Below are 27,130 nucleotides of genomic sequence, written 5' to 3' on the forward strand. Positions count from 1 at the left end.
TCTTGATGAGCAATTTGTACATACTCAGTGCCTCCTAAGGGATGTACTCTTAAAATATGAATTGCTTCATATGCAGGAATAATGTAAAGTACAGTAACTTCCGTCAAAACATAATTACAGAGGACAACTGAGGAATATGCTCTTTTTAAATAGCTTACAGTGATCTGGTCCAATTCCAATGAGCCCTCACTGTAGTTTTAAGCATTTAAAATTGGTCACAGACCTATAGCGGCAAACTTCACTAGTCTAACACAATAAGGAGTCTATTAGAACTGATTATACTCTTGGCTCTGAAAGGGGAAAATTGCGGTCGGCAAAGTTTCTGGTTTTAAGACCGGAGCTTGGGTCACCTGGTCGTTCTGCGGTTATTATCTGGTAACAAAAACTACAGGGATAGAAATATTGCCTTAATAAAATCCCTCGTGGATGGTAATGAAAGACACGACAGAGACAACAAAAGGCTTCGCCCAAGGGATGCTGCAGGTGACAGCCAAGGGTGCAAAGGGCGCTCCTGTCAGGGCAGGATCACCACAGTTAGCCCCACTGTGAGCCGCCCTCAAGACAATTGTCCTGAGAAGCCTGCGGCACCAGGACAAACGGGGCGAGTTGGGCGCAGGGAGCTGTAACACCGAGCCACCTTTCCTGCCTTTTCCCAGCCGCCGTGCTTGACAACCTCAGCGTGCAGCCGGCCCTGTCCGTCCGGCCCGCACTCACCTCCCCGCGCTGCCTCAGGCCGCCCTTCTCCCCTCCCCGCTCTCACGGAGCGCGCGGCGCCTCACGCGGCCGCGCCTCTCTCCTCCAAGGGGAGCGCGCGAGCCCCGCGGCGGGAGCGCCCCCACTCAAAGGCGCGACGCTGCCCTCAGCGCCAAGAGTCCCGTGCTCGGGCACGGGTAAACAGGCGCCGCAGCGAACCAATAAGGAGCCGCCAGGCTGGGAGAGAGAGCCAATAGAGAAGCCAAGCGGGGAGGGGGGGCGGGACATCCGGCGCGCTGCAGGCGGGGGTGGCAGTGTTGTGGCTGGGCTAGGGGCAGGGGAGGGCAGGGCTCGGCTGGGTGCGGGAGGTGGAGGTGCGGCAGTGGCGGAGTCAGCCCGGCCGCCGCCATGCCCGGCATTGACAAGCTCCCTATCGAGGAGACGCTGGAAGACAGCCCCCAGGTGAGGCAGCCCAGTGGGGGGCGGCCAGGGCGGGCTGGGCCTTCTCTGCGCCCTTTTCGCTCCCTGCTCCCGTGTACCGTCGGGGGATGTTGGAGAGCCGTCGCAGCGGCTGGGGAAGCCCTTCCCGACAGCTGGGCGGTGGGTGCGCGCGTGGCCAGGTGCCTCCTGTCGCCTTTCCCCGTGTCCGGGGCGCGGGGTCGGAAGCCGCTCGCTGGGGCTGCCCGTCTGACAGTGCCCCGGGAGGTGCGTCCTCCCGGCTGCCCGGCTGGCGGGTGGGCTTGGCGGAGCAGCGAGCTCGGTGCGGGTTTTCCAGAGGCACTGGGCTTCGGCGCTGGGGTAGTGGCTCGGCCTCAGTCCCTTGCATCAGCACCCTGCGTCTGCTGTCATGGTTTGTTTTGTAGAACTCATGCTGGCAAAACCCGTCTTCGCTTCTCAAGACGATCTTTCTTATCGTTGTCTTTTACTGAGCACACATGAAGGTTCAATAGATATGTATGAAAAGCAGTTATCGGTGAGGTTATGGTGGCGGTTGTTAGTGCTGTGAGTAGGTGGGAAATGAGTGGTGCTGAGAGGCCTTTACCTGCTCTGATGTCTTCTCTTCTATTCCTGCTGTTTGACCTTTGTCAGTGATGCCATACATTGCACTGGCATTTCTTCCATGCTGCCGGTAAGCAGGAAGTGCTTTATTCAGTTGTAGTGGTTTCTCTTGCTGGCAGCAACAACAGCGAGTACTTTGTACTGCTCTTCCTAGATGGAAAAAGAGTTCATAGTATGTTTTCTTTTATTACAGCCTTTTGAATTAAAATCCTTATTTTGCTGCACTGTTTATGTCAATGAGCAAGATGTCCTATATGTAATACCATATGTGTTGGTTTGATTCATCAACCATAGGAAGAGAAACTTTCACTTGCTTAAGAGGGATTTTAACCACTAAAATGACAGCCACTACATCAAATGGAAGGACAACCTCAAAAAAGCAAGAGAAGGCAGCCATGCAGAAAGTGTGTCATTGCTTCTAAAGGGCTGTGTCCCAGGTAGCTGAACTACTAGACATCAGGTTTAGCCTGCAGTATGGTCTGTGGCCCAGAGGCTAAACCTGATGTGCTCTCATGAAGAGGAAAAAAAAAATCATAGAAAGTGTTACAATAATAGCAATGTAACAAAATTATCATTTGAAAGTCTGTTCTCAGTACATGGAAGTCAGAATTACTCATATAAAATAGGAAATGTCAAATGTAGGATAAACTTAGGATTCCTAGAAAGTGGGATGTAAGAGGCTTTTTTTCCAGGCACTTAAGAGTGAAGTGCTGTTTGGGAAGCAAATGCAAAGAAGTTACATATTGGAACATAATTATAAACTTGAGAATCTTCCATTTGAGGTTATTTGTAATACAGACTAGCAAAGCCTAATGCAGCCCAATGAGTTTTATTTGCTTAAACTAGTAGATTTTTCCAATATCTTCTATTTTAGTTATGATATTTTACATCTCTTTCAGTCAAGCTAGTATTTCAGGTGAAATCTGGCTAACTGCCTCTTGGAAGAACATAAGAAGGACTCTGTAGTCATCTGTTGCATTAGCTCATTTCTGTTATTTTGAAATCAGTGCAATGAAAATGGCAACAAATGTTGCTCAAAGAAGGAAAAACCCTAGCTTTCTGTAGGATCTGCCATGACCTTCTGATTGTTATATTTGTGCTGTAATATTGAAAAAGATCATCAGACTAGGTTGTTGTTTAGTGCTGAACCATGCTCTGCAGTTTTGCACCTTTGAACAGGTTTCAGACACTTACCTTTAGGCTTATAAGCATATCAAACTTGGTCTGTATCTGAGGGAAGGAGAGGCCTTTCTAAAATGCAAACCTCATTTGTTTTCTCTTGTAGCAGGATAAAAATCCAACCGCTGTGTTTTTAGACATGAACCAAATGCCAAGTTTACATTGTCTTTTGCAATGCAAAGCAGTGCAATTTAAATAATGACATAGGACATATATTGCACACTTATTCAGTGTTATATGTATATATATATATACAGTTAGAGTTTCTGCTCAGACTTACTTGCATTCCCAAAGTATTGCACAATAAAAAAGCCAAGAGACTTGCTCTGCCTGGACTTGTGCAAAGCGTTCGACACTGTCCCACATGACATCCTTGTCTCTAAATTGGAGAGACATCAATTTGATGGATGGACCACTCGGTGGATAAAGAACTGGCTGGATGGCCGCACGCGAAGAGTTGTGGTCAATGGCTCAATGTCCGGCTGGAGACCAGTAACGAGTGGTGTCCCTCAGGGATCGGTGTTGAGACCGGTCTTGTTCAACATCTTTGTCACTGACATGGACAGTGGGATTGAGTGCGCCCTCAGCAAGTTTGCTGATGACACCAAGCTGTGTGGTTCGGTCGATACCCTGGAGGGAAGGAATGCCATCCAGAGGGACCTCGACACGCTTGTGAGGTGGGCTGATGCCAACCTCATGAAGTTTAACCATGCCAAGTGCAAGGTCCTACACCTGGGTCGGAGCAATCCCAGGCACAGCTACAGGTTGGGCAGAGAAGAGATTCAGAGCAGCCCTGCGGAGAAGGACTTGGGGGTGTTGGTTGATGAGAAAATGAACACGAGCCGGCCTCTGTGTGCACTCGCAGCCCAGAAAGCCAACCGTATCCTGGGCTGCATCAAAAGGAGCGTGACCAGCGGGTCGAAGGAGGTGATCCTGCCCCTCTACTCTGCTCTCGTGAGACCTCACCTGGAGTATTGTGTGCAGTTCTGGTGTCCTCAACATAAAAAGGACATGGAACTGTTGGAACAAGTCCAGAGAAGGTCCACGAGGATGATCAGGGGACTGGAGCACCTTCCCTATGAAGACAGGCTGAGAAAGTTGGGGCTGTTCAGCCTGGAGAAGAGAAGGCTGCGTGGAGACCTCATAGCAGCCTTCCAGTATCTGAAGGGGGCCTACAGGGATGCTGGAGAGGGACTCTTCATTAGGGATTGTAGTGATAGGACAAGGGGTAATGGGTTAAAACTTAAACAGTGGAAGTTTAGATTGGATATAAGGAGGAAATTCTTTCCTGTTAGGGTGGTGAGGCACTGGAATGGGTTGCCCAGGGAAGTTGTGAATGCTCCATCCCTGGCAGTGTTCAAGGCCAGGTTGGACAAGGCCTTGGGTGGCATGGTTTAGTGTGAGGTGTCCCTGCCCATGGCAGGGGGGTTGGAACTAGATGATCTTAAGGTCCTTTCCAACCCTAACTATTCTATGATTCTATAGTACTGGCTGTATCTCATTTCACATTGCCATACAGATGATGACATAGAATGCTAAACAGCTCACTGACTTTGAACAAGGTGGTTTCTTCATGGAGCTTATTACTGGTGGTTTCTTCCGTACCTGCCCGCATACGTGGGCTGAAAGCATCTTAACATGCAGAACGATGTGAAGTTTTACTAGAAACATAAGTAAAAAAATTCTCTACTTTTTTTTTTTTTTTTGCTAAGCAGTAATCTGCTGTAACTGGTTTACAGTTTCAGGTTATTTGCTTTCCATCAACATAAACCAGTGTCAGTTTGAAGTCTGGACATCAATAACTTGATACTTGTGCAATAAAACATAGAAATGCTGTTGTTCTACAGTGTCTGGTTTTAAAGAGTAAGCATAATCCAGAAACCTTACAGGATATTCTTTTAAAATGCCATCTTCCAAGTTTATTGATGTTGAGGTTGGAAGGTCATCGGTATATAATTCAGTGGTTAAGGTACTATGTCATTTTTTGTGTTCTTTCATGTATGTCTCTTTTAATGGGAGAGCCTCAGCTATTAGGATGACACATGTTGCCGCACCTGGCAAACATGCGAGTTCTCCTCCACCTTTTTCCTCTCTATCCATCTTTCTCACTTGTTTTGTAAACTAAAACCACCATTAAAATGATATATTGATGATCCTGTTAGAATTTTTTTAAAATTATTTTTATTTTTAATTTAAGTATCTTGTGGGCATTGTATGGTATGGTGAGACAGCCAGGCGTCTAATTCAAGTTAAATAGAAGAATTTAATGTCAAAAGAATGATGAAATAATATATTCTGTAGGAGTTTAATGTGTATTCCTTGATTATCATTAAAAGCAGAAAATAAGTAGCTGAAAAAGACAACCGGCTTCAAGGGGAGATGGACTAGAGTATAAGTCATTCTAAGGCGAGTCTTTGACATAGAAAGAACTTCTAATAATAAAACACCATCATTCGTGCACAGTGTGATCCAGTGCTGTGAACTCGGAGAGGTTTTCCTGATATGCAGACTTCTGTCAGTCTTTCATTCTTTTCCCAGGCCCCATAAGTTCCTTCCCTTCCTCTTTGAGGGAACTATAGAAATTTAGCCTAGGAATGACTAAGAAAGAGAATTTACAATTTTAAGTGCTTAATGATCATAATTTTTTTTTTTTGAAAAAAACATTTGTGTACCTTATAATTATTTCCATTTTAGGTCTGGACATTAATTTTAGCGTAAACCTAAAACCAAAGCACAATCCTCATGCTAAAATGTTACTAGAGTTAAAGGGCTTATTTTGTGGGTCTTGTAAGCAACACTCCTGTTCCTACATCCAAGCATCCCAACCAGTATATTTGATTAGGAGAAGCAAACATAGCCTCTGCAGAGTTACAGGTAACATGCTTTGTTCTTTCTCCTTTGGGTTTTTGTCTTGGGGGAAGGAAGCTATTCAGTATCCTTGTGGTGAGGATACTGAATAGCTTGGTGGAGAACATTGCTTCCAAGGGTAAAAAGGATACAGGAAGACTGAATCAGCATCTCATTTAAGCCTAAGGGCCAAATTATGCCAGAGCAACCTGATTTCTTTCTCATCCAGAGTCAGTCATTTCATTACAGGGAAGAGCAGCGGATGTCACTCACCTTAAGCAAGGATTCTGCCATGGTGTCTGGTAACATTCTTCTCCCTAAATAGGGAGGTGCTGATTGTGAGTTGGGTGGAAAAACTGGCTGGACAGTTGTGCTTAGAGTAGAGATGAGTGGTTTGAAGACTAATTGTTGGACAGTGATGAAGAGGTTGATTTTTGAGGTGGATACTGTTAAGCACCTTAATCAGTGGTGTGGGCAATGCAGTAGGATGCATAGTCATCGAGCTTGTGGGTGACACCAGCAAAGGAGCAGACTGACACAAGCCGGGGTATGGACAAAAGGACAGATCTTTTCACTCTGTTTCACCATGGAGTGGTGAGGTGAAGACAAGTGTGTCTTAAGAACAACAAGATGCAGATTGACCTGTTTTGGTTTGGGTTTTAGTTCCTCAGCTTTTTGATCACAGAATTGACTGTTACTGCACAGGTGAATTATAGGTCCATGCAGCCAGCAACTGTCTTTGTGCAGGATGGATGGTAAGCAGGAAGCCACAGCCTTTGCTTTGATCTCTCAGCAGAAGAAGTGTGTATACCTGGCATGCTATCTGACAGCAGTTATCTTTACCCTTTTCCTTAGGGATGTACCATAATGGGTCCAGTAGGTGCCCAGAGTTACAACTTATTTTGCACTTAACACATCTCCCTTGGTCCTTTCCTTTCTGAAAATGCGCTTGTATGGACCTGGAGAGAGGCTGACAGTAGGAGTGAGGCTGAGCTTTGGTATTTTTAAGATTCTGTGGCATGCAACAGGTATCATCCCTGTCAACAGTGCTGGAGGGTTTATAAACCTTTTAGTAATGAAACCTGAAACAATGCTATTGAACTTTGATATTCTCTTACATTTAAATGCTACTTTTCTAACTTGATATGTGTTTTGGCTGTTTCATTTTCACAGACCAGGTCTTTGCTGGGAGTATTTGAAGAAGATGCTGCTGCAATTTCCAATTATGTCAATCAGTTGTTTCAAGCCATGCACAGGATATATGATGCACAGGTAGTGTTAATGAAATTCCTGAATACATCCTGAAGCTTTTGAACCCCATTTCATGTCTATTGCTTTTGTTTTCTTTTTAAATATTATTAGAAGCAATTTTTTTTTTAACTTTCATATTCTTTAAATGTGGAACTGAAATAAAATAAGAATGAAATAATTTTTCTGTTTGCTAGGGAGTGGTAAAGATAAGTTCTTGTGATTTTCAACAGAATTTGTTATGACCAGTAAAAAGTTTTTTCTGGTCTTCTAGTAGTTCTGTTGTATTTCCCCAGTGTTTCCCATCGCAATCTTAGTGTGTATAGTACGTACCAAGTGGGAGATTATTTCTTACCCACAGTATGTTAATGTTTCACTTGTCATCTATAAGTAACTGCTTTTTCATGCCAAAGGCAGAACTATTTTGTGTGGTTCTCTGAACAACTGAATTTATGGCTGTATTTTTAATTTGTATACACTGGAACCGATTGACTTTTTGACTGATTTGGTATTCTTGCTTTTCATATTTTTATGCTATTGGCATTTTTACTTTAATGACTACTGTGTTTATTGTAGGTTTGCTGCCATGTAGTTTTATTTTACTGCGTTTCTATTTCGTTTCTAATTTCTGTGCTTTCTTCTTCAACTGCATCATGAAAGATGCAGTTGTTCCATACCATGAATCTGCTAATTAGGTCCTGCTTGTGTACAAGTACAGAGGAGTTAGTAATCAGGTAGTACTGAGGTTCATTTTCCTTTGCAGATGAAAAATTCCTCATACTTGGTAACTAGGACAGCTAATTTAAAATAATCAAATGCAAATGTGCACTGCGTAACATGAAGAATACAGAAATCAGTGCACATAGTACAGGGTGTGAATTTGGTGTTTGTAATGACTGATTACCTGCAACTCTCAATATTGTTAGAGAAATGGAAGGGCAGGATGCTTTAGGTTTTTATGAAAATCTGTAGTCAGATTTCAAATTCCATGTGTGTAATAGTTTCTTCTTCTAATGTGTTGTTTTTTTAATATTGATTTAACAACTAAAAAGCTTGGGGTTTTGTTCTTTTTAAATCAGAATGAATTAAGTGCAGCAACTCATCTGACTTCAAAGCTTCTGAAGGAATATGAGAAACAGGTACTGTGTAAATCATTGTTGTCTTCATGTGGTCAGGACTATGTATTTTTGTAGTCTTTTATCTCCCAGAACACAGTGTAGAATGTATTTAGGCTTGATCCAGATAAAATGAACCTCTGTAATTGGTGGTTTGAATCTTTGCCAAATCTACTGTCTTCATATTAGTTCTTCCAAATAAAATAGAATTAAGTTCCTGTTACTGTGATGAGTATTGGTAAGTTCTGAAAGATTTTACTTTTGGAGCACTGTTTTGGGGGTTGCTTAGGATGGTGGTGGTGTTTGATTTTTGTTTTATGAACCTGTTTACTGTTAAGGGCTTTAATTTTACTAGTCACATACAGAAGAGATTGCATAGCAGTCTCCATTTAACAACTATAATTTACTCTTATTGTGAAAATAATTCCATCCCTGAAAGTGCAGGTAGTGGAATCCATCACATACTCCAGAGGTACCTATGAAGGTACTCCAGTTGCAGCTGTGCTGCAGGGACCCTTTTGCTGAGCTCCTCCTTTAAGGAGGCTGGTGTTCCCTATCCTCATTCTCTACCTAAAGAGGTGAACTGGAAAGAATACTTTTTGCAAGTTATTTTTGGTTGATGAGACTTTCTAGAGGGGTGAGATTAGCTTAAAAATACAGTGTTTCAGCTGGATTATTTTTTTTTCAGTAGTGATCATTTTGGTCATGCTCTTGTCTCCATCAGAGCATTATAGAAGTAAACTCTTTCGGATGGTTTAAAAATTGCACGTAATTTAAGAGCTCAAACTTTAAGTTGAGCACCAAGTATTGCTTAATTTTTGATAAATGTAAAAATCGTAATGTGAAAAGCTGCATAAAATTTTCATAGATGCCAAGGCTGCAAATTTCCTGATTTTTTTTTTTTATGAATTCTAATAATTAATTTATAAAATCGTTAAGTTCATGTATTTTTAAAAATGGATTTTTATTTTTTTTTTAATGGGAGTTGAGACATGATTAGTACAGTTTTGTGAATGGCAGAAAACACTGCAGACAAGTCTCCTTTTCCTTTCTTCTAGCGTTTTCCACTAGGGGGAGATGATGAGGTGATGACTTCCACTCTGCAGCAATTTGCAAAAGTGATAGATGAGGCAAGTGCTTGTATTCGTTTCACTTGTTTACTAATGTTTTCTACTAATTACTGATACATAGACTTTAACTTGCTTAATTATCCCAGCCTTTTTCAAGATAGGCAACACAGAAACGGCTTTAATTTCTCAGTAAGATACACTTCATTGTATATTGCAACATCTACTTATACAACCTGAAGATAAAAAGAATCAATTCAGCAAAATGAGGATATGTTATTAAGAAAGAATGTAGTTTCACTTCCTGTAGGCACAGCCAAAACCATTACAGAATGGCAGTTACAAACAGTTTTTCATGAGGGTATGTATATTGCCTGATCTTTAGGTGCCCGACTGACAAAGGAACCTCCTGCTGTCAGTATCAGAGACAGAAGCTGACTCTTATGAAAGGCAGTTTGGCACCATTAAGATCTGAATCAGGATTTCTTGATGTGATTTCTCTCCTTACATTTTTAACACTACTTAAACATTTAGGGAGGAGGAACACGTTTGTTCTACATCTGTAAGCTGTGAAAGGCTGTGATGTAGCTGGAGGGAAACCAGAGAAGTAAACTGTCTAGTCATCAGAATGTATGAGGCCATCTTCTAATGTGATCCAGTAACTTATAGTAAAGTTGCAAAAGTAGGGACAAATACTAAACTCTAAAATGAGTCTCCTATAAAAAGCTAGTGATGAGATCAGGAATTTAGAGAAGGATAGCTGCAAAAACATGAATATGTAAAATTATGCTTTAGTTATACATGTATTTTTTGAATGAAATTGATGTCAACCTACCTTGATTTGATTTGATTTGTCTCAGCACTGTTTTCCTAAAATTTCCTTCTTTCTCTTGTCTTCTATAGCTCAGCTCTTGCCATGCAGTACTGTCAACTCAACTTGCAGATGCAATGATGTTTCCTATTACCCAGTTTAAAGAAAGGGATCTTAAAGGTAGAGCACTCAAATAAATACTGTTTTTACCAACAGCAACAAACAGTAACAAAACCATAGCATTTGATTTCCACAGCTCTTGTTTCACTAAATAGAATACACCACTTATTTTTCAGCTCTCAAAGTATACATCTCCCAGTTAAAAAAAAAAAAGTCAGTTATTTCCATTCATGAGAGTGTTACAGTTGAAGGACTTGGCACTATTAAGGTTTCAACAAAAATATTACATTATAGAAGCACCTTTTATTCCAGGAGAAAATTATGCAGTTACTGTAAACATTAGGAAAGAATAATTTTCAGATAACTTGCATGCTTAGGAAATATTTATATATATTATAATACCATGACACGAATATAATGGTTGGACTAAACTCAAAAGACAGTATGGTGTCTTTTTTCATAAGCCTGGTAGCCACGTGTCGTGGTTTAAACCCAGTCAGGTAACTTGTTCACTCACTCCCAGTGAGTGGTGCCGAGCTGACAACAATCAAGGTCCGTGTTCGTCTCCCCCCCCTCCCTGCACCGGGGCTCTCCCCTTCCCCGCTCCCGGAGGAACGGGGAGGAGGATCGAGAGAGTGCAACTCCTACGGGTTGAGACAAGAACAGTCCAGCAACAAATCACCACCGCTACTATCAGCTAAAACAATGATAAGGGAAAATAACAAGGGAAGAGAATACGATACCACCGGCCAAGAAAACGAGTTCCACCCGGAAGCCCGTGTCCTTCCGGGTAACTCCCAGTTACCCCCCACCCCGGGCATGACGTGCTGTGGTATGGAATACCTCCCCGGCTAGCCCGGGTCAGGCGCCCCGTCTCTGCTTCCTCACAGCTTCCCCTCTTCCCTGGCAGAGCATGAGCCTCACAGAGTCCTTGGTCAGGGTAAACATCACTTAGCAACAACCGACAACATCGGCTTCACCAACGCTGTTCTCAAAACTAGAAGTCAAAACACAGCACTGCACCAGTTAACACAAAGGAAAAAACATGACTGCTACTGCTGAACCCAGGACACCACGTAAATGATACACTGGCAGGCAATAAGTAGGAGCAGACTTTCCTGGCCACATAGTGCCTGTGCTAGTAACTCGGTATATTACAAGGTGTGAACTACAACTGGTCAGTAGTGAAACATTGCATGAGAAACCTCAATATAGAAATGTTATGTCACTAACAACTTACTTAAATTGTGATATATTGTTTTGTAGAGATACTGACTCTAAAAGAAGTTTTCCAAATTGCAAGCAATGGTAAGTGTAAAATATATTATAGATATTACTTAGAAAACTAGGGAAAATATTTTCAAGGCTTAAAGTGACTAATTAAGGTGTAATTCTTTTCAGTGATACTTAGACACGGAGCTTTTGTTGGTTCACTTTGTAAATCCCTACTTTGTGTACCAAAGTGTTAAGGCAAATTGATAATAGTAGTCTTTTTTTACAATACCTTAGATGTATACCTGATTATTAAATCATTTATGATTATGCTGCTAAAATTACAAAAAATATTAAGGTGTTAGTTCACTTCTTAGTCAGGACTGGATTCATAAACATTTTACCTCACTACAGTTAGTTTGATAATTCCCTCCCCTGTTGTCAGAAGTTATTTTAGCTAGCTCTACCGTATCATCATAGAAAAGGTAATCTGTAAGTAAAGATTAAGGGTTCTGCTTCTCTCAATGTGAATTGCTTCATTGCTTTAGAAGCAAAAAGGATGCAGGATTTCATAATGGAAAATTGTCTCTACTTATAGGGAGTTTCTGTCGTTGAAGAGTATTAGAAATTTATAACTGTTACAGATTTGTATATGTTGGCCATATTTGCATCTTTTAAGATTTTTATTTTCAGCCCAAGTATTTGTGACAGTGAAGTAATTATAAACAAGAACAATTCTTAAAGGTTTTAATATGACTGCACTTTGCATTCAGCTGGCTCTGCAAAACAGTGGTATAAAAGGTTTTCTGTTTCGTAAGTCATAAATGTCTCAAAATGATCGTAAATTCCCTTGTTTGCTTAGATCATGACGCTGCCATTACCAGATACGGTCGGTTGTCAAAAAGAAGGGAAAATGAAAAGGTTTGTAAAACAAAATAATAAAAAGATTTTTAGAGAAGAAATAATTTTAATCTAATATGTATATTTTTATAATGGAAGGCAGTGTATGGCAGATTCCACCTGAAGTTTGCTAGTTTGTTTTAGCGGTCTAGACAGTTTGCTTCAGAACAGAGAAGCAGGTTTCTGTAATACATGCCTGTCTCATAACACTGAAAATGCTCTATGATTAAGATTGTGGGATTAAATTTATTTTTGTAAAGAAATAGCCGCACATGCTGGGGAGCAAAGAAAGCTGTGTTTGTTTTTCATGTATCTCATGTATAAATTAGAGAAGCAGAATTGCAGGGTAAAATGTGCAGTGATGATAGAGCATAGGGCAGCTGTGTTGCTTTGCATCATGCTGGCTAGAAACCTGTCCAGAAAGCATACGATGAATATCAAGTCTCAAACTTTCTTTTTTCTCCCCTCCCCCTGTCTGTTTCTCTTTAGATCAAGGCTGAAGTTATGGAAGATGTATATACTTCAAGGAAAAAACAGCATCAAACTATGATGCATTATTTCTGTGCATTAAATACTCTTCAGTACAAAAAGAAAATTGCTATGCTAGAACCCCTGCTAGGATACATGCAGGCTCAGGTAATTTCATATTCTGAAAGCTGTAGGTCTGAAAGAAGATGTAAAAGTATTTCATGGAGATTGATGTCCTGAAATCCACTGCAAGACCTCTTTCACAACTCAAGGAAGCAAATGGAGAAAAAGATGTGCTCCATCCTCATCCCTGTAGCTGTCATAGCTGCTGCTGTGAACGCTGTCAGTAGCCAGCACTACTCATTCCCACTCAGTGTATAAATCTCATTATGATATGCCCTCATTACCATCAGAGAATCTTTCAGGAAAGTCTGGGTGACAAATAAAAGGTCTAATTCTACCCTGAAACACAGATGGCTCAGTTTAATGCACTGACTAAATTTGCATTGATAGGTACTTCTTTCCACTCGGTCACTAATGGGAAAAGCTAATTAAAACTTTCATGCAGCAAGTCCCAGGGAAGTGTACCTTCTTAGTAATGTGGAGACAAACTCTTTCCTGTGGCAGCTATTCTGAGATGAGATAATTCTCACAGTCATATCACTACTGTTTTCAGCCAAGGAAAGGAAGAAGTGGAATGCTAGAAATCATTCTGGCTTTTTGTTGAATATAAATGAGTTCATGATTGGTTTATTTGAGGAAGTGCAATAGAAAATACAACTATGAAAAAGTTCCATGGAGAGACTTAGTCTGTATTTTCAGAAGTATATCGTCAGTATTGGGGGTTTTTTAAAAAGAAAAAGTCAATCTTCCCAGCATCCGGTGCTGCTACAGTGTCCTGGGTAGAAATTAACCTCCACGTGCTGTTTGAAAGCTTTCCAGCTTAAGAACTCTTGCTTCTTGAAACTTTGCAGTTTGTATATTAAGACCTAAGCTCTGAATGGCTTCTGTAACAGAACTGATCGTGCAACCTGTTGTTCAGGTGCAGGCTTTTTCTAAATCTAAGAATGGGAAGGGTGGGGCCATGCTTCTGGCTTCCCATTCTGAGATTTCGCATGGCTAAACTGCATTCAGATGTGACAGGTTTTCTGGACCAATAAGAGTACACTTTTTAAGATGCAGATTGTCAGCTCCCCTTGGTAGGGTCCACAGTCAGAAGACAGCCCTGGACAAGTCCTCACAGGTTTTCCTTCTCCTGTGCCCCCAGTAGCCCCATCCATAACACAATAGCAGAATGGTGGCCTTCACAAAGTATGGAGACACCTTGGGATCACTGAAAGATCAAACCTTGTTTCTTTTCCAGAGCAGTTTCTATGTATTTCTGTATTTCCTCCAGGTGACTGCACATCCTCTTGACACAATGAAATCCCACTGCAATGTCAACATCAGCTTTCACTTGGAGACAAAACCATGGTTTCATCTGTAATAGTTTATGTAGTTTTATTAATGTAGCTTTATTAAATTCTCCCTTTTTTTTTTTTTAAGATAAGCTTTTTTAAAATGGGTTCAGAAAATCTTACTGAGCAACTGGAAGAATTTTTGACCAACATTGGCACAAGTGTACAGAAGTAAGTTGCTTTGTTGAATTTTGAACTATTACCAAGACAATGATTTTTTCCTGTTTCTACTTCTCTTAATGGATTATCTTTGTTACTAACACATTACTTGCTTTAGTGTTCGCAGGGAAATGGATTGTGAAGTAGAAAACATGCAACAAACTATAGAGGATTTGGAAGTAGCCAGTGATCCACTGTATCTGCCTGATCCAGATACTACGAAATTTCCTGTTCATAGAAACCTGACACGGAAAGCTGGCTATCTCAATGCAAGAAAGTAAGGCAAACTTGTTACTTATAAACATTGCACAGTTTTGGGAAAGGAAAGCTAAAAGGGTATGCAATGTTTATTTGAAATTGGCTATGTTGATGTTACATACTTAGTTGAGTAAGTCACACAGGAGTTACGCTGTTTCTTTCAACTCCTTCGCTTAATTGGCATTAAGTTCATTGTTACATTGACATAGTGTCATTCGGGTGCAAAGCAGTTACCCTGATTTTAGTCTACTTTTGCCTGAATTTTCACACCAAAAAGTTCAAGTGTAATTTCACTGGGTTGTGATTGGAGGACAACAGGACTGCAGCTATCAGGATTGTTGTATAAGTATCTGTTAAAGCTTTGGGATTCAGATTACTAATGAAATTTGTCAGGTTTGAGATATACAAGGCAAAACAGTCTCTGCGAACTGAAATACACGTCAAATGGTCTCTTTTGCCCACTGGAGGGAGCTGCTACTCTGTTTATTAAAGCCTAGCAGCTGATTTTTATAGTTACTAAAAATAAGTTGTAACACAGATTATTTTTCTGTAGTTTATATAATAAACTACAAGGTTGTGGTTTTTTTTTAAATGTGATTATTTTTACAACAACAGTTAGAATAACATACCTACTGAATGGGCCATGGGTTCTGTAGTAGAACACAATTGCAGCAATTAATATTGAAGAGAGTACCTGCACAGAAAGGGAGGCTAAACTGCAAGTATTCCTCCTGGTTTTGGTTTCAGATTGTTCTTCTTTTTCTTATTTTGGGGAAAAAATTAAAAAAAATCTGAACCAAGAACCAACGTGATCTAAGCAAAATATTGGAAGTCTTGTTGACTGGTACAAAATACTGAGACAATGGAGGTATTTTACGTGACCAAGTTAATTCTTAATGTAAAGTTCTTGAAAACTTACTCTTAACAATGTAAATATGGAGTTCAGAAGTCTTATCAATGATATTGATAATGCATATAATTTGAAAGTGTGTATTGCATGAAACAGTACCATAAAAGCTGATCATCAGAACTGAAATACTTAGACCTTTTTATTCTAAATGGTTTCACATAATTTAAAAAAGCTATTGTTCATGTTTTCTTTGCCCAGCAGTAGGTTTAGCATGAAGAACCACAGATGGAAAGAGACTAATTTAACTGTAAAGCTAACCTAAAACTTTAAACTGGGAAAAAGTTTTCTTAAGTGCTGGGATGGTTTGTTGTGCTGAAATGATTTTCAGCTTAGCTGAACTCCAGATCTACTAAGAACCTCTTTTTATCTTTTAGTAAGACAGGGCTGGTATCTTCCAGCTGGGAGAGACAGTTTTACTTCACTCAAGGTGGAAATCTGATGAGCCAGGCAAGAGGTGATGTAGCTGGGGGACTTGTCATGGATATAGACAATTGCTCTGTAATGGCTGTGGACTGTGAAGACAGACGGTACTGTTTTCAGATAACATCATTTGATGGCAAAAAGTGAGTATTCTTATATTCCTTATATTGCTGTTACCTGTATGTAATACTGCTCTCACTAATTCAATAAAGAAGGATGATCTACCTTTGACCAGATTATACCTTGATAGATTTTGGGGGATATTTAGAACCAAAATTTGGGATGTCTTTTTAACTTCCTAGTGTTGCGCTTTTCGTATGCGCTTTTTGTCATAAGCTTTATAATGTAGGTGAGTGGTATTTCAGAATAAAATGACCATAATGAGTTTACAGTCATGTATTACTGCATTTTGTGCCTAAGTATTACATGGGCACAATTAGAGTTTTGTTCCTTTTCTGTTTTCAAGAGAAGTGAAAATGTAGGTTTCTCCCCACCCCCCAGTTAAATGTTGACTGTACTCAGCATGCACGCAGAATCTTCAGCGTTTCTTAATTTGTTGTGCACTGTAGAAACATGAAAATTAAGTTTCCTGTCTGAATGCATTTGAAGTGATGGAGTTATCTTTCCCATTCTCCTCTTTCAGGTCTTCAATCTTACAGGCAGAGAGTAAAAAAGATTATGAAGAGGTAAGCTTATAGGCGGTTTGCATGCAGTCCAGTGATTTTCTGTAGCTCAGAAGGAATACATTTGTAATAATAGTTGGAATACTCATTTTGTGTTCTCTGTGTGGTAAGCAGTGAACTTTTTAACTGAGAGAGTATTACTGTGTTTAAATCCTAGAGAAAAAAATGCAGTTATGATTGCCACAAGTCCTCTTCAGTAATATGGAAGAAAGAGAAAAAAGAACCCACAAGGCACACAACCCACAGCTAAATAGCTAGGAATAGGGAAATCTTGACAAAATGCTGCTTTTTCTTCTCCCTGTTCATGCTTTCCTAACCTTCTTTCTTCCCGCCTGGTTGCCAGGAATGGAATATGAAGGGCGTCGTAGGTTACAAAGAAATCAGGAAAAAGTGCTGAAACGAGCCAACTTGGGTATTTAATCCAGTTTGCTTTAAAAAACTGTAAAATTAATTTTTTGTCTCCCCCCTCCCTTCTTTTTTTCAGTGGATATGCACCATAAACAACATATCTAAACAGATATATCTAAGTGAAAACCCTGAGGTAACTTGACTAAAACTTATACTATCAATAATATGTTAAGATGTAAATACATACAAAAATAAACAGATCAGCTGGATCTAGTTGGGTAGCAGAGAATTCAGCTTGAGTACTTCAGACATGTCTGATTATGACCTTTTCATATTATGAAATCATATAGTCCTTTGTTTCCTTCATCTAAATGGTTATCTAGAAAGTGATAAGAATATCTGACTTTTATATTTGGTATAGCTTTTTGCCATCTTCAGGATCCTGTGTTTGTATCTTGTATGTGACACTTTGTTCCAAAGCATTATGACAAATACTCAGATGGATACATTTAATTCCTACCAGAAGAAACTGACAGTCTTACAAATACAAATCTTAGGAGCATAGAGTTTTGTAGGGAAAACATATTTTCACTTAATGAATGAGTCATTTGCCTTCTTAAGGAGTTGGGAGTTGATTATTTGTTTCATGTAGAGAATTTGGGTAAGGAAATTAACGTCATTTAGATGCCTTACATTTATGTTTATTTAGCAAATTTGTACTGATAGACTTATATAACAATTCTTTCTTGCTAAATTAGGGGAATTAGCCCATCTGAATCTGCTGTTTCATAACAGAGCATTTGTCTATATGTAAAGTTTGTTCAAAGTGATATTGTACTCTTAATGTCCTTGCTGAAGTCTGAAACATGTTACTGGAAAGCAAACTTTCAAGTGGTCATATACCAGCATGAAAACTGCAGACAAAGCAGTCAACAGGCAGCTTGTTGAATAATACAGAAAGCCATCGCTCACCTACATAATGCAAGTATCTTGCCAAATGATCTGGAAAGTCAAGATGAAATAGAAGTATGTCATGCCAGGTCTTGGTTTAGGAGCTAAATATAACTTTGTAGCTAATACAAGCACCTGGCCAACTGTCTAAGTTGACTATACAGATAGGAAACAAAATGGTTTTAATGCAGAGCACAGTTACCTGAAGCATGTGTTCTGATGAATACACAGCTGAGCTTCTGTTTAGTCGTGGCATAAATGGGTGCAGCTGTCTTGCATCAGTGAAGGTGTGTGCATTTACACCTCAGTCTTCGTGCCTTTTCCTCTCTTCCCAATGGTTTTATAGTAATTCTCATTTTCACTTTAATTTTCTGAGTCATACACTCACACAAAATGCAGGAGACAAAATGATGAAGAAGCTGCACCTTCCTCATCCAAAGATTCTCTTTCCTTAAGGGCTTTCACTATTGGCTTTACCCCATGAAGTGTAGCAATCAACATAAAATACTTCAGAATTAGGGATTCCAATTGAAGATTAAAATGGAATTCTTGAACTGTAAGTGGTCCCTTGTTTGTTGAAATAATATTGTAACACAGTCCTCACTCGGTACTTGTTCGTGTCTCAGTTTATCAGAAACATTTAAGTGTTCCCAGATTTTAAGGGCAGACTTTTGAATCTTCATGGTTTTAGGTTTTAGGCAGTAGCTGAGGACTGCATTTCTCAAATGAGATTCTTCTTTTTTCTCTGGCTACATTGGCATATTTTACCAGCCTTCTCGTTGGGACTTTTCTCTGTTGCTGGCTTTAATTAACACTTGCAGTACAGCAAAGCAAGTGCATGCATTAAAATTTAGAAAGTGAACAGCGGAGAATATTTTGCAAGTTAGAAGAAAATACTACAAGTCTGTTAGTGAGAGTTTAGGAAAAGAAAGCTGCTCGATTCTCACAAAGGGTTGTTTATAACTTCCGTCAGTTGCATATAAAATAAAATCTTAAAGCTTATTTTGAAGAAAATGTTTTCAGTTATTTTTTCCCATCCCTCTCTTGCAGGAAATCGCTGCACGTGTGAATCAGTCAGCTCTGGAGGCTGTTACTCCATCCCCTTCTTTCCAGCAGAGGCATGAAAGCATGCGGCCAGCTGTGTAAGTTAATGAACTACAGGTATTAGAAGAGCACGTCTGTAAAGAGAATCCTGGATAAAGTTCCAGGAAAAACAAACAGCAAAACTTCGTATGTTCAGAACTAAATCTGTGATAGGCTAGAGGAAAATTTCTTCAACTCGTCTTTCTAATATCATGTAGCATCCATTGTTGCAAGTCATCCAGATTTCCATCTGACTACAGTTCTGTTGATTGCATCGTATATCTGGTTTGTTGTATGAACTCATAATGAGACTTTCCTTAATGTACCTAACTCCTGGAAACAGACCTCAGATGTTTTAACATCAGTATATAATCACATATGAAATATAATACAATCTGATGCAATTATAAATGCAAGTAGTAACTTTAACTTAAATCTGACTAGGAACATAGACTCCTTTTTTGTTTACTGTAGCCTGACCATCAGTTTTTTAGGTTTTGTGTTGTTTACATCCAAGCTGTGGAGTACTGTATTGATCTTTCATATGGTTTAATTTATTATCAACCAACTTGAAACTTGAAGATATCTTCATTTTTATCTTTTTGTGTTTTAGACAATCTCGTCCTCCTGCGGCTCGTACTAGCAGTACAGGGTCACTGGGATCTGAATCAGCAGGTTTATCGGCACTTTCCTTGGATTCACTTGTTGCACCTGACACTCCTATACAATTTGACATAATATCTCCAGTTAGTGAAGATTTTCCTGGTCAAACAAAATCTTCAGGGCAATCAGGCAGGTAGGAAATGTAAGAAGAAAAAACAAAATCCTGAAGTTAATGTTACTAATTTAAAAACAAACCAACAAGAAACCCATGTTGATGCTGCAGCTCCAGAGCACTCATGTCACAGAAATTTGCGGTGGTTAGTGAAGTATAACAATCTTTTAAATAGTCAAAGTAAGTTGTAAAAAAATGGCTTAATTACATGCCCTAGATTCAGGGTGCAGTCTTCTATTTAACGGAGCTTTTCTTGCTTTAACAGCTAATGCTTTTATTTATTGATTTATTTTAATCTTTCGGTTTCACAAAGTATTTTCCTTTCCTATTGCTTGCTCACCCAGCAGCTTGGGTTATTTCCTCTTGGAAACTCAAGAGAAATTTGGTAGCCCTGTCTCCAGGTGATGATGGCATACGATGACACTCCTCTTAACCTCAAAGGTGAGTGAAAATGATCTAGGCTTCTAGAGTAATCTCATATACAGACAAATTAAAATTGCCAAAGGGCTCTTCCCGAACTATAAAAACATTTTCTCCTACTTGTTTTTTGTAAACTTCCCGCTCAAAAATGGTAAGAAAGACCTGCAGATCTGCACTGCATTTCTGGAACTGTATGTGCAGAATTTGGGTATTAAGGAAACATATTTGCAGATCCAGCTGCTCTTAACAACAGAAAAAGCCAAAAAGATGAAAACTAATTAACATGATTCTAGTCACAGTAATGACTTTTATCCCTTTGCCCTCTAGAAAAATACGAGTTTTCAGTTACACCTTACAGATATGTAAGAGTTAAAATTATATACATTTAACGTAGTCAACTTGTTTTTTTGTTTTGGTTGGTTGGTATGGCAGGATAACAGGTTGGCTAGCTAGATTCTTAAGAATGGACTGACCTGTATTCCAGGAAGTGGAGAGGTTAATACTTCAGCTAAATTCATGTCATCAGTTATAATTCTATTCTAGAAAATACTTTTTTCATAGCAGAAATAATAGAGTTGTACTCAGTGTTTTCAATTAAGCATCACTGTCAGTAAAGAACTGCCGTGCTTGTGCAGATAGGCAACATGCTACTTTAGAAGTATTAATGATTAAAAAAGAACCCTTTCCTTAGTTTCTGATACTGATGACATATTTAAATTTTCTGTTTGCCTTGTCAGAAATCCTGTGAGGTTTTGCATTTACAGTTCCAGTCTAATCTGAAATTACAAAAGTCTGAGCAATAAAAGACACCAATAGAATTTCCCATTACTGAATTGCCACAGGTCAGCATTTGATGGGGTTTTTCTTGACAGAATCTATGTTAATTAAACATTGTAGCAATGCCCTCTTCAAAGTTCAGTCTAGAACAATTTTACTACATTAAACTCGACATTGATTAGTTAGAAGAGTTCATTGACAAAACTGGCAGGTTTTTGTCTCTTCTGCAGTTTGCTTTAGAACACTAACTGTTGAGAGGTGACACCTTCATTGCTCCCCTATAAAACCTAACTTGAAGTTTACTGAACCGTTGACCACAGTTTTTCAGACACCAGTTAGCCAAAGAGAGAGGATTTTGTCCTTTTTAGAAGGTTCTGCTATTTCTCCAATTCCCATACTCTTTTCAGCATTGCTTTACTGCTTTTGAAAAATGTAGACTTGGAAGCCTAGAGTATTTTCACTTTTTGTTGTACCTGATAGCAGTTCTGTCTTTGAGAGCCAGAAATAGCCACATTTCTCTTGAGCTCTAGGAGTAAAAAACCCAGTGGTGTTTTCAGAAAGCTGCATTTGAAACAAAACCAGTGACTTCAGTAAGTAATTCAACAACTTGAGACAGTGATGAGAAGGGTGGTGCTCCTATGGAGTCCTGAAAGGACTAGCTTTTGATTGTACTTCCTGGAGCTGTTCTTTGTTTTCAAAGATAAAGGTTTTGACTTCTTCTTAATTCAGGTATTAAAGTACTATGTGAGCAAAACTCTCCATGGCAGCAATAGGACATTAATACCAAGGTTTGTGCCCTTGAATATAGCAATTTATGTCTAACTCCTGATTAAAATGCTTGATCTTATGATTTATTATATATTATTCCTCTGGATTACAAGTCTGTGAAGTTACTACAAGTTGATGCAGCATGAGACTACTACGTTACTCATGAGTGGTTCTTGTAATCTGACTCCTGGTTTAATGTTTTCATTTTAATAGACGCACAAATCCTTTTGGTGAATTGGGAGGCTCAAAATCTGAAACAGAAGGTAAACCAAACATTTCATTTCAACGCAAAATAAAAAGATTTTTAAAATTATTTTTCTGTTTTCATCTATAGCTGCTCTTTCCTACTTTAATGCCAGTTTTAGAATGCTTGGTTAAATCAGCAGTGTGCTGGACAAGTTGCATTAAATCAGGTTACTGTCTGAAAGTCTGTTTTAAAAATAATCCATTGCACCTTTTGTATTCATTAAACCAAATGAGAAGATGTGTGATGTGCTGTTTGGTAATGGTACCTGTAATTCATAGGTACGAGCAATCTCTCTCCAAGGTATAAGAAGTTTAGAGTTTAGTGAAGTCCATCTTCGGGTTTGGATGGAAAACTCAAAATGGAGTTAGCTTTTTTTAATACTTTTCTTTGTCTTAGATTCAATTCTTCATCAGTTATTTATTGTGAGATTTCTTGGCTCTATGGAGGTGAAATCTGATGAAAGTCCAGATGTTGTTTATGAAACAATGCGTCAAATACTGGCAGCTCGTGCCATCCATAACGTTTTCCGGATGACAGAATCACATTTGTTAGTCACATGTGGCTGCTTAAAGTAAGTTTCCTGCCAGACTTCTCCTGATGTTTATTTACAAAATGATCTTCTTTCACTTTGGTAAAACTTACTTTCTGGTTTGTTTTTCAAAACAAATTTTTAGGTTAATTGATCCACAGACACAAGTTACAAGACTACGAGTAAGTAACTTTATGTTTTAAGATAACTAACCAGCAATGTCATTCTGCTCCTTTAAAAATAATATTACTGGATGGTAGCAAAAATCACTGACAGCATTTAAAAATAGATAATCACTAGCAAATCAGGTTTAACAGTACGTCAAATAGGCTTTTGAAATGTTGTATTTTAACATGTGTGATTACAAACATTTATATTACTAATTAAAGAGTTAACATTGAAGTTGGACTCAAATGAGTTCTGAAGCCCAGAAGGGTTTGCTTGGTGTTGGGTCCTTTTTGGTTTTATTTTAGGTTTTTGGTTTTTAATATGTTGTACAGTTTGAGTTTTTTTGCCTCGTTCTTTATAAAAAATGCACTTGAAAGAAGGAAGTGGGTTATTCCTCAGGTTATCAGATAAAACCAGCTTAATTCTTTAGTAATGGCAGTCTTTATTTTTCATATTTTAAAAATGTTCCCCTCTCTTGCTCTTTATGCAGTTTATGATGTGTCATTTAATTTCTTTGTGTCTTATTTTAAAAACATGTTTTTGGGGGGCATTTTGAATTACTTTTATTTCCATAAAAGTAAATCCAGATGGTGTGAAAATGTCTTGATATTCCAAGCAGTGCTTTTTTCTTTCTGTACCTTTGTGTCATTACATTCAAAATTGCCCCAAAGCCAGGAGCTTGTAGAGGTGAGATAAGTCAGCTGAGTGCATGTCCAGATTTCTAAGTGTGTACATTTAAGGTCAGGAAAACCTCATCTGACAGCTTATCGCAGCTCTAGTTGAGGCTTTCAGCATTAAAAAAATGACTCTTTACTAAGTCTTCAGAAGGTACATTTGAAATTTCTAAGTCTGCCCTCTTTTAGGAATAAGAGTGCAAAATAGTTTATTGTAAGGCAGTAATGAAGATATGTTTTGGACAATTTTGGGGTTTTTTTTTTTTTCTTGTATATAGTTCAGGAGAGCTGAACTAATTGCGTAAAGGTTTTGGACAAGTAGTGCCTTTACCTGCACCAGATATTGAAATCTTGGTCACAAGTGTAATTTGTATGAATGATGTCTCTTTAAGGAAAATAAAAAAGGGCTGTTTTCCCATGTAGAAACTGAGTCACATGAATTGTGGTCCCTCCCCCGTTCTTACATGCGCTGAGTTTTTAGAAGTTTGCCTGTCTTTTGAATAATTTAATCCTTGGATTCTCATCGGTGTTCTATAACTATGTGTTTGGTCAGGTTGTAACTTTTTCTGGTCTAGTTATGCCTTTATGATAGTGAAGTGATTAACATACAGTATATTGAAAGCTCATACAGAAAATAACTTGGAACCAGTTTTAATATGTCTCTATTTGATCCTTTTGGCAGTTTCCTTTGCCCAATGTAGTCTTGTATGCTACGCATCAGGAGAATAAGCGCCTTTTTGGATTTGTGCTCAGAACCTCAGGAGGGAGAGTTGAGAGCCGCCAAACTTCCATCTGCTACATCTTTGAATCAAATAATGAAGGGGAAAAGGTATTGCTGATGTTTATACTTGGATCAGTGTGGATTCCAAGATATTGGATACATTCAAGCTGTCTGAGGGTTTCTGTGAGGGTAGTATCTTGTTTATGGACCAAAAAACAGTTAAGTCAGTGATAGTCTTACCTGTAAGTACTCTAATATGCTGGTATGGCTACTTTGGGAATCTGGCATAATTTTAAAGGCATTTTTATTAGAGTCTTTTTGATTTTTTTTCTGATCTGTTTTGTGTTTAGATTTGTGACTCTGTTGGACTGGCAAAACAGATTGCTTTTCATGCAGAACTGGTAAGATTTTTTTGGGGGCAAGGGATACCTATGTGAATTGAAGGGAGAGGATATGTATAATATGTAATAGAGCATGTTCTGCAAGATGCTTATAGCTGCGGTAATACTGTGGTGGTGTACTTTAAGGGATTTGCTTTCTAGAATTTAAACTCAAGATGGAAAGACTGACCAATGTCCGCTGTGGAACAATATTCAAGACAGGATTCAGCTTGTTACCTTTAACAAGCGTACCAGTCTTTTAAAAGAATGAGCAAAACAGTGGTGCAACAGTTTTGAGCAAATTGGTAGAGTATCAAACATCTCAGGCTGGTGTTTGTTACTCCATTTACATTTTTTTTCCCTTTAGGATCGAAAAGCATCAGAAAAGCAGAAAGAAATGGATAGAGTCAAAGAGAAACAACAAAAAGAACTGAATAAACAGAAACAAATTGAAAAGGTACACGGATCATTATTTCTTAATACTTTCTTAAAAATTCTGCTTACCTTCTCTTGCAGTTTTGTGTTCCAAGCTCCAATATAATATTCTTTAGTGCAAGTTCATAGAACATTGTGGAATTCATTATTAGGAGTATTTCCTGTGCAGATTTTGTATAATTTTGCATAGTGGTTTTTAAAAGGAGCTCTTCTGAGATAAATCGCAAAGTGTCTTTATAGGAATACTTAAGAGCAGTACTTGAAGGAGTGTCTATCACAGGCCCAAAATAATTTCATTTGCTGGTGAGGGATCAATTATATAGGGAGGAAGGGGCTGTAAAAAACACAGAATCATTTAGGTTGGAAGAGACCTTCAAGATCATTGAGTCCAGTCACTAACCCAGCACTGCCAAACTCACCACTAAACTATGTCTCCAAGTGACACATCTACATATATTTTAATTACCTCCAGTGATGGTGACTCCACCACTTCCCTGGGAAGTCTGTTTCAATGCTTGACAACCTTTTCGGGGAAGAAATTTCTCATAATATCCAATCTAAACCTCCCCTGGTGCAACTTGAGGCCATTTCTTCTTGTACTATTGCTTGTTACTTGGGAGAAGAGACTAGCCACCTCCTCATTCCATCCTCCTTTCAGGCAGTTTTAGAGTGACAAAATCTCCTGAGCCTCCTTTTCTCCAGGTTAAGCAGCTGCACTTCCCTCAGCTGCTCTTCCTAGGACTTGTGCCAGCTTCATTGCTTTTCTCCAGACATGCTGCAGCACCTCAGGGTAGTTGAAGATACTTGTTCCAACCTGCTGTGGTTTGTGAGTTACAGGTACAGCTGTAGTATTGTGTTAGCTGTTCTAATAATGCTAACTGCTGAAAGGTAAATGTTTTGGGTTGCTATCCAGGATTTTAATTCCCTCTGTACAGAAAGCTGTCCATTGATCCTATTAAAAGATGGTTTAGAAATCATTGGAATTGTATCCTGTTTCAGTTGTAGATGGCTTTGAAATTAATACTCTTTTTCTGATTTCCGCACTCCCCTTCTCAAATTAGGATTTAGAGGAGCAAAGCCGGTTAATAGCTGCTTCCAGCAGATCCAACCAGAACAGCGGAGAAGGACAATTTGTAGTCCTTAGCAGTAGCCAGTCGGAAGACAGTGATTTAGGAGAAGATGGAAAGAAGAAGAGAGAATCTGAAGCCTAAGGTTGCCTACTTTATGAAAATTGGAATCATGGATCAATTTGGTGAAATGGAACGAGTTCTACAAGAAGTGAAATGCAGGTGGAGGGTCTGCTGTGTCATATAAAAAACTTCACAATACGTAGACCCTATAATGCCTTGATCATTCTTTTTCAATTAAGTGATTTCCATTTTCAAGTCAGTATAATTTCTCTTCTATATGACATGTAGCATGGTGATGCTACCATGTTTGTTGCAAAATTATGTTTTCTCAAGGCTTCTCTGCAGTAAGGAAAAAACTGGGGGGTTTTGTCTCCATTTACCTCTCTGTGCAATTGACTGCTCTTGAAGCAAAACTCAAAACTCTCGTTGGACTTCAATAGTACATTGAAACTCGTTCTTTACATGCAGTGTGGACACCACCTTGCTGAAAACAAAATCGGATGTCCAAATATGACAGTGCTAAGCTTTACCTAACTTGTTGCACATAACTGTTCTTAAATTTAGAAGGAAGAACCTTAATGACATCAGTGAGATGTGCAATAGTTCTAGATAGAAGGATCTTATTTTTTGTTTCATATTGCACTGTATGATACTGTCTTGATTTCTTCAGTGAATATAATGCTGAAAGACTTCTTTCACCAAAAGGAAAAAATACTGTCAGAGCTAGATAGAGGATGAGATGCAGTTGCACTTTGCTGCGTGAGGAATGTATAAAGCATTCCTTATCAAATGATAAGAATAATGTATATACTCTTGTAGCACAAGTGCCATGTTCTTGGTTTTTCCCCAGTAGTGTAATGAAAAGCTGTAAGCCTTCGAGTTCACTTGTTTTATAAAACAGGCTTAGAGTTGCAGGAACATCTTGAATTCCATAATTTTAAAAATCTAATGCATATGTAAATGCCTTGCCACCAGTAGACTACACTTACTGAAAAGGAGTTGAGGCTCTTTAAGCCTTTTTATGGAAATTAGTTTTACAAACAGAATGTACTTAGCTCTGAAGTAAGAGGCTATGCTAATCCTACATCCTAGAGTCAATCCTGTAAAGTGTGTTTCAG

General features: G+C 38.9%; 1 protein-coding gene and 1 long non-coding RNA gene across 3 annotated transcripts; one reads left to right on the forward strand and one right to left on the reverse strand.

The window, feature by feature from the left end:
• Nucleotides 1-1,011: 1,011 nt before the first annotated feature.
• On the forward strand, nucleotides 1,012-26,830 carry APPL1 (adaptor protein, phosphotyrosine interacting with PH domain and leucine zipper 1). 2 transcript variants are annotated; one of them, XM_061455898.1, is made up of 22 exons: nucleotides 1,012-1,155; nucleotides 6,952-7,050; nucleotides 8,106-8,165; nucleotides 9,200-9,271; nucleotides 10,112-10,199; nucleotides 11,406-11,447; nucleotides 12,214-12,272; nucleotides 12,741-12,887; nucleotides 14,265-14,347; nucleotides 14,454-14,612; nucleotides 15,878-16,066; nucleotides 16,567-16,609; nucleotides 17,091-17,147; nucleotides 18,956-19,047; nucleotides 19,602-19,784; nucleotides 21,942-21,991; nucleotides 22,372-22,546; nucleotides 22,650-22,686; nucleotides 24,029-24,175; nucleotides 24,418-24,468; nucleotides 24,815-24,904; nucleotides 25,944-26,830. In XM_061455898.1, the coding sequence occupies exons 1-22, from the start codon at nucleotides 1,102-1,104 to the stop codon at nucleotides 26,091-26,093; spliced, it is 2,127 nt and encodes a 708-aa protein (XP_061311882.1). In that variant the 5' UTR covers nucleotides 1,012-1,101; the 3' UTR covers nucleotides 26,094-26,830. The 2 variants fall into 2 exon arrangements, with proteins under 2 accessions (XP_061311882.1, XP_061311883.1); XM_061455899.1 differs by lacking the exon at nucleotides 12,741-12,887.
• LOC133270571 (uncharacterized) lies at nucleotides 19,041-25,078 on the reverse strand. The gene is made up of 3 exons (XR_009743835.1): nucleotides 24,952-25,078; nucleotides 19,499-19,708; nucleotides 19,041-19,321 (listed from the first exon to the last, which is right to left on the reverse strand). It is a non-coding gene; the product is annotated as an uncharacterized LOC133270571 (long non-coding RNA).
• Nucleotides 26,831-27,130: the final 300 nt, after the last annotated feature.

The sequence above is a fragment of the Pezoporus flaviventris genome, unplaced genomic scaffold, assembly GCF_033815535.1.
Source record: "Pezoporus flaviventris isolate CSIRO_AGI_PZ_B2104156 unplaced genomic scaffold, CSIRO_AGI_Pfla_v1 ptg000021l, whole genome shotgun sequence".
NCBI classification, from domain to species: Eukaryota; Metazoa; Chordata; class Aves; order Psittaciformes; family Psittacidae; genus Pezoporus; species Pezoporus flaviventris.

Coding starts and splice junctions, on each gene's coding strand:
- APPL1 (XM_061455898.1), top strand. CDS start 1,102: ATGCCCGGCATTGACAAGCTCCCTATCGAGGAGACGCTGGAAGACAGC. Junction 14,613..15,877: donor GGCTATCTCAATGCAAGAAA/GTAAGGCAAACT, acceptor TTTATCTTTTAG/TAAGACAGGGCTGGTATCTT. Junction 19,785..21,941: donor TCTTCAGGGCAATCAGGCAG/GTAGGAAATGTA, acceptor TCATTTTAATAG/ACGCACAAATCCTTTTGGTG.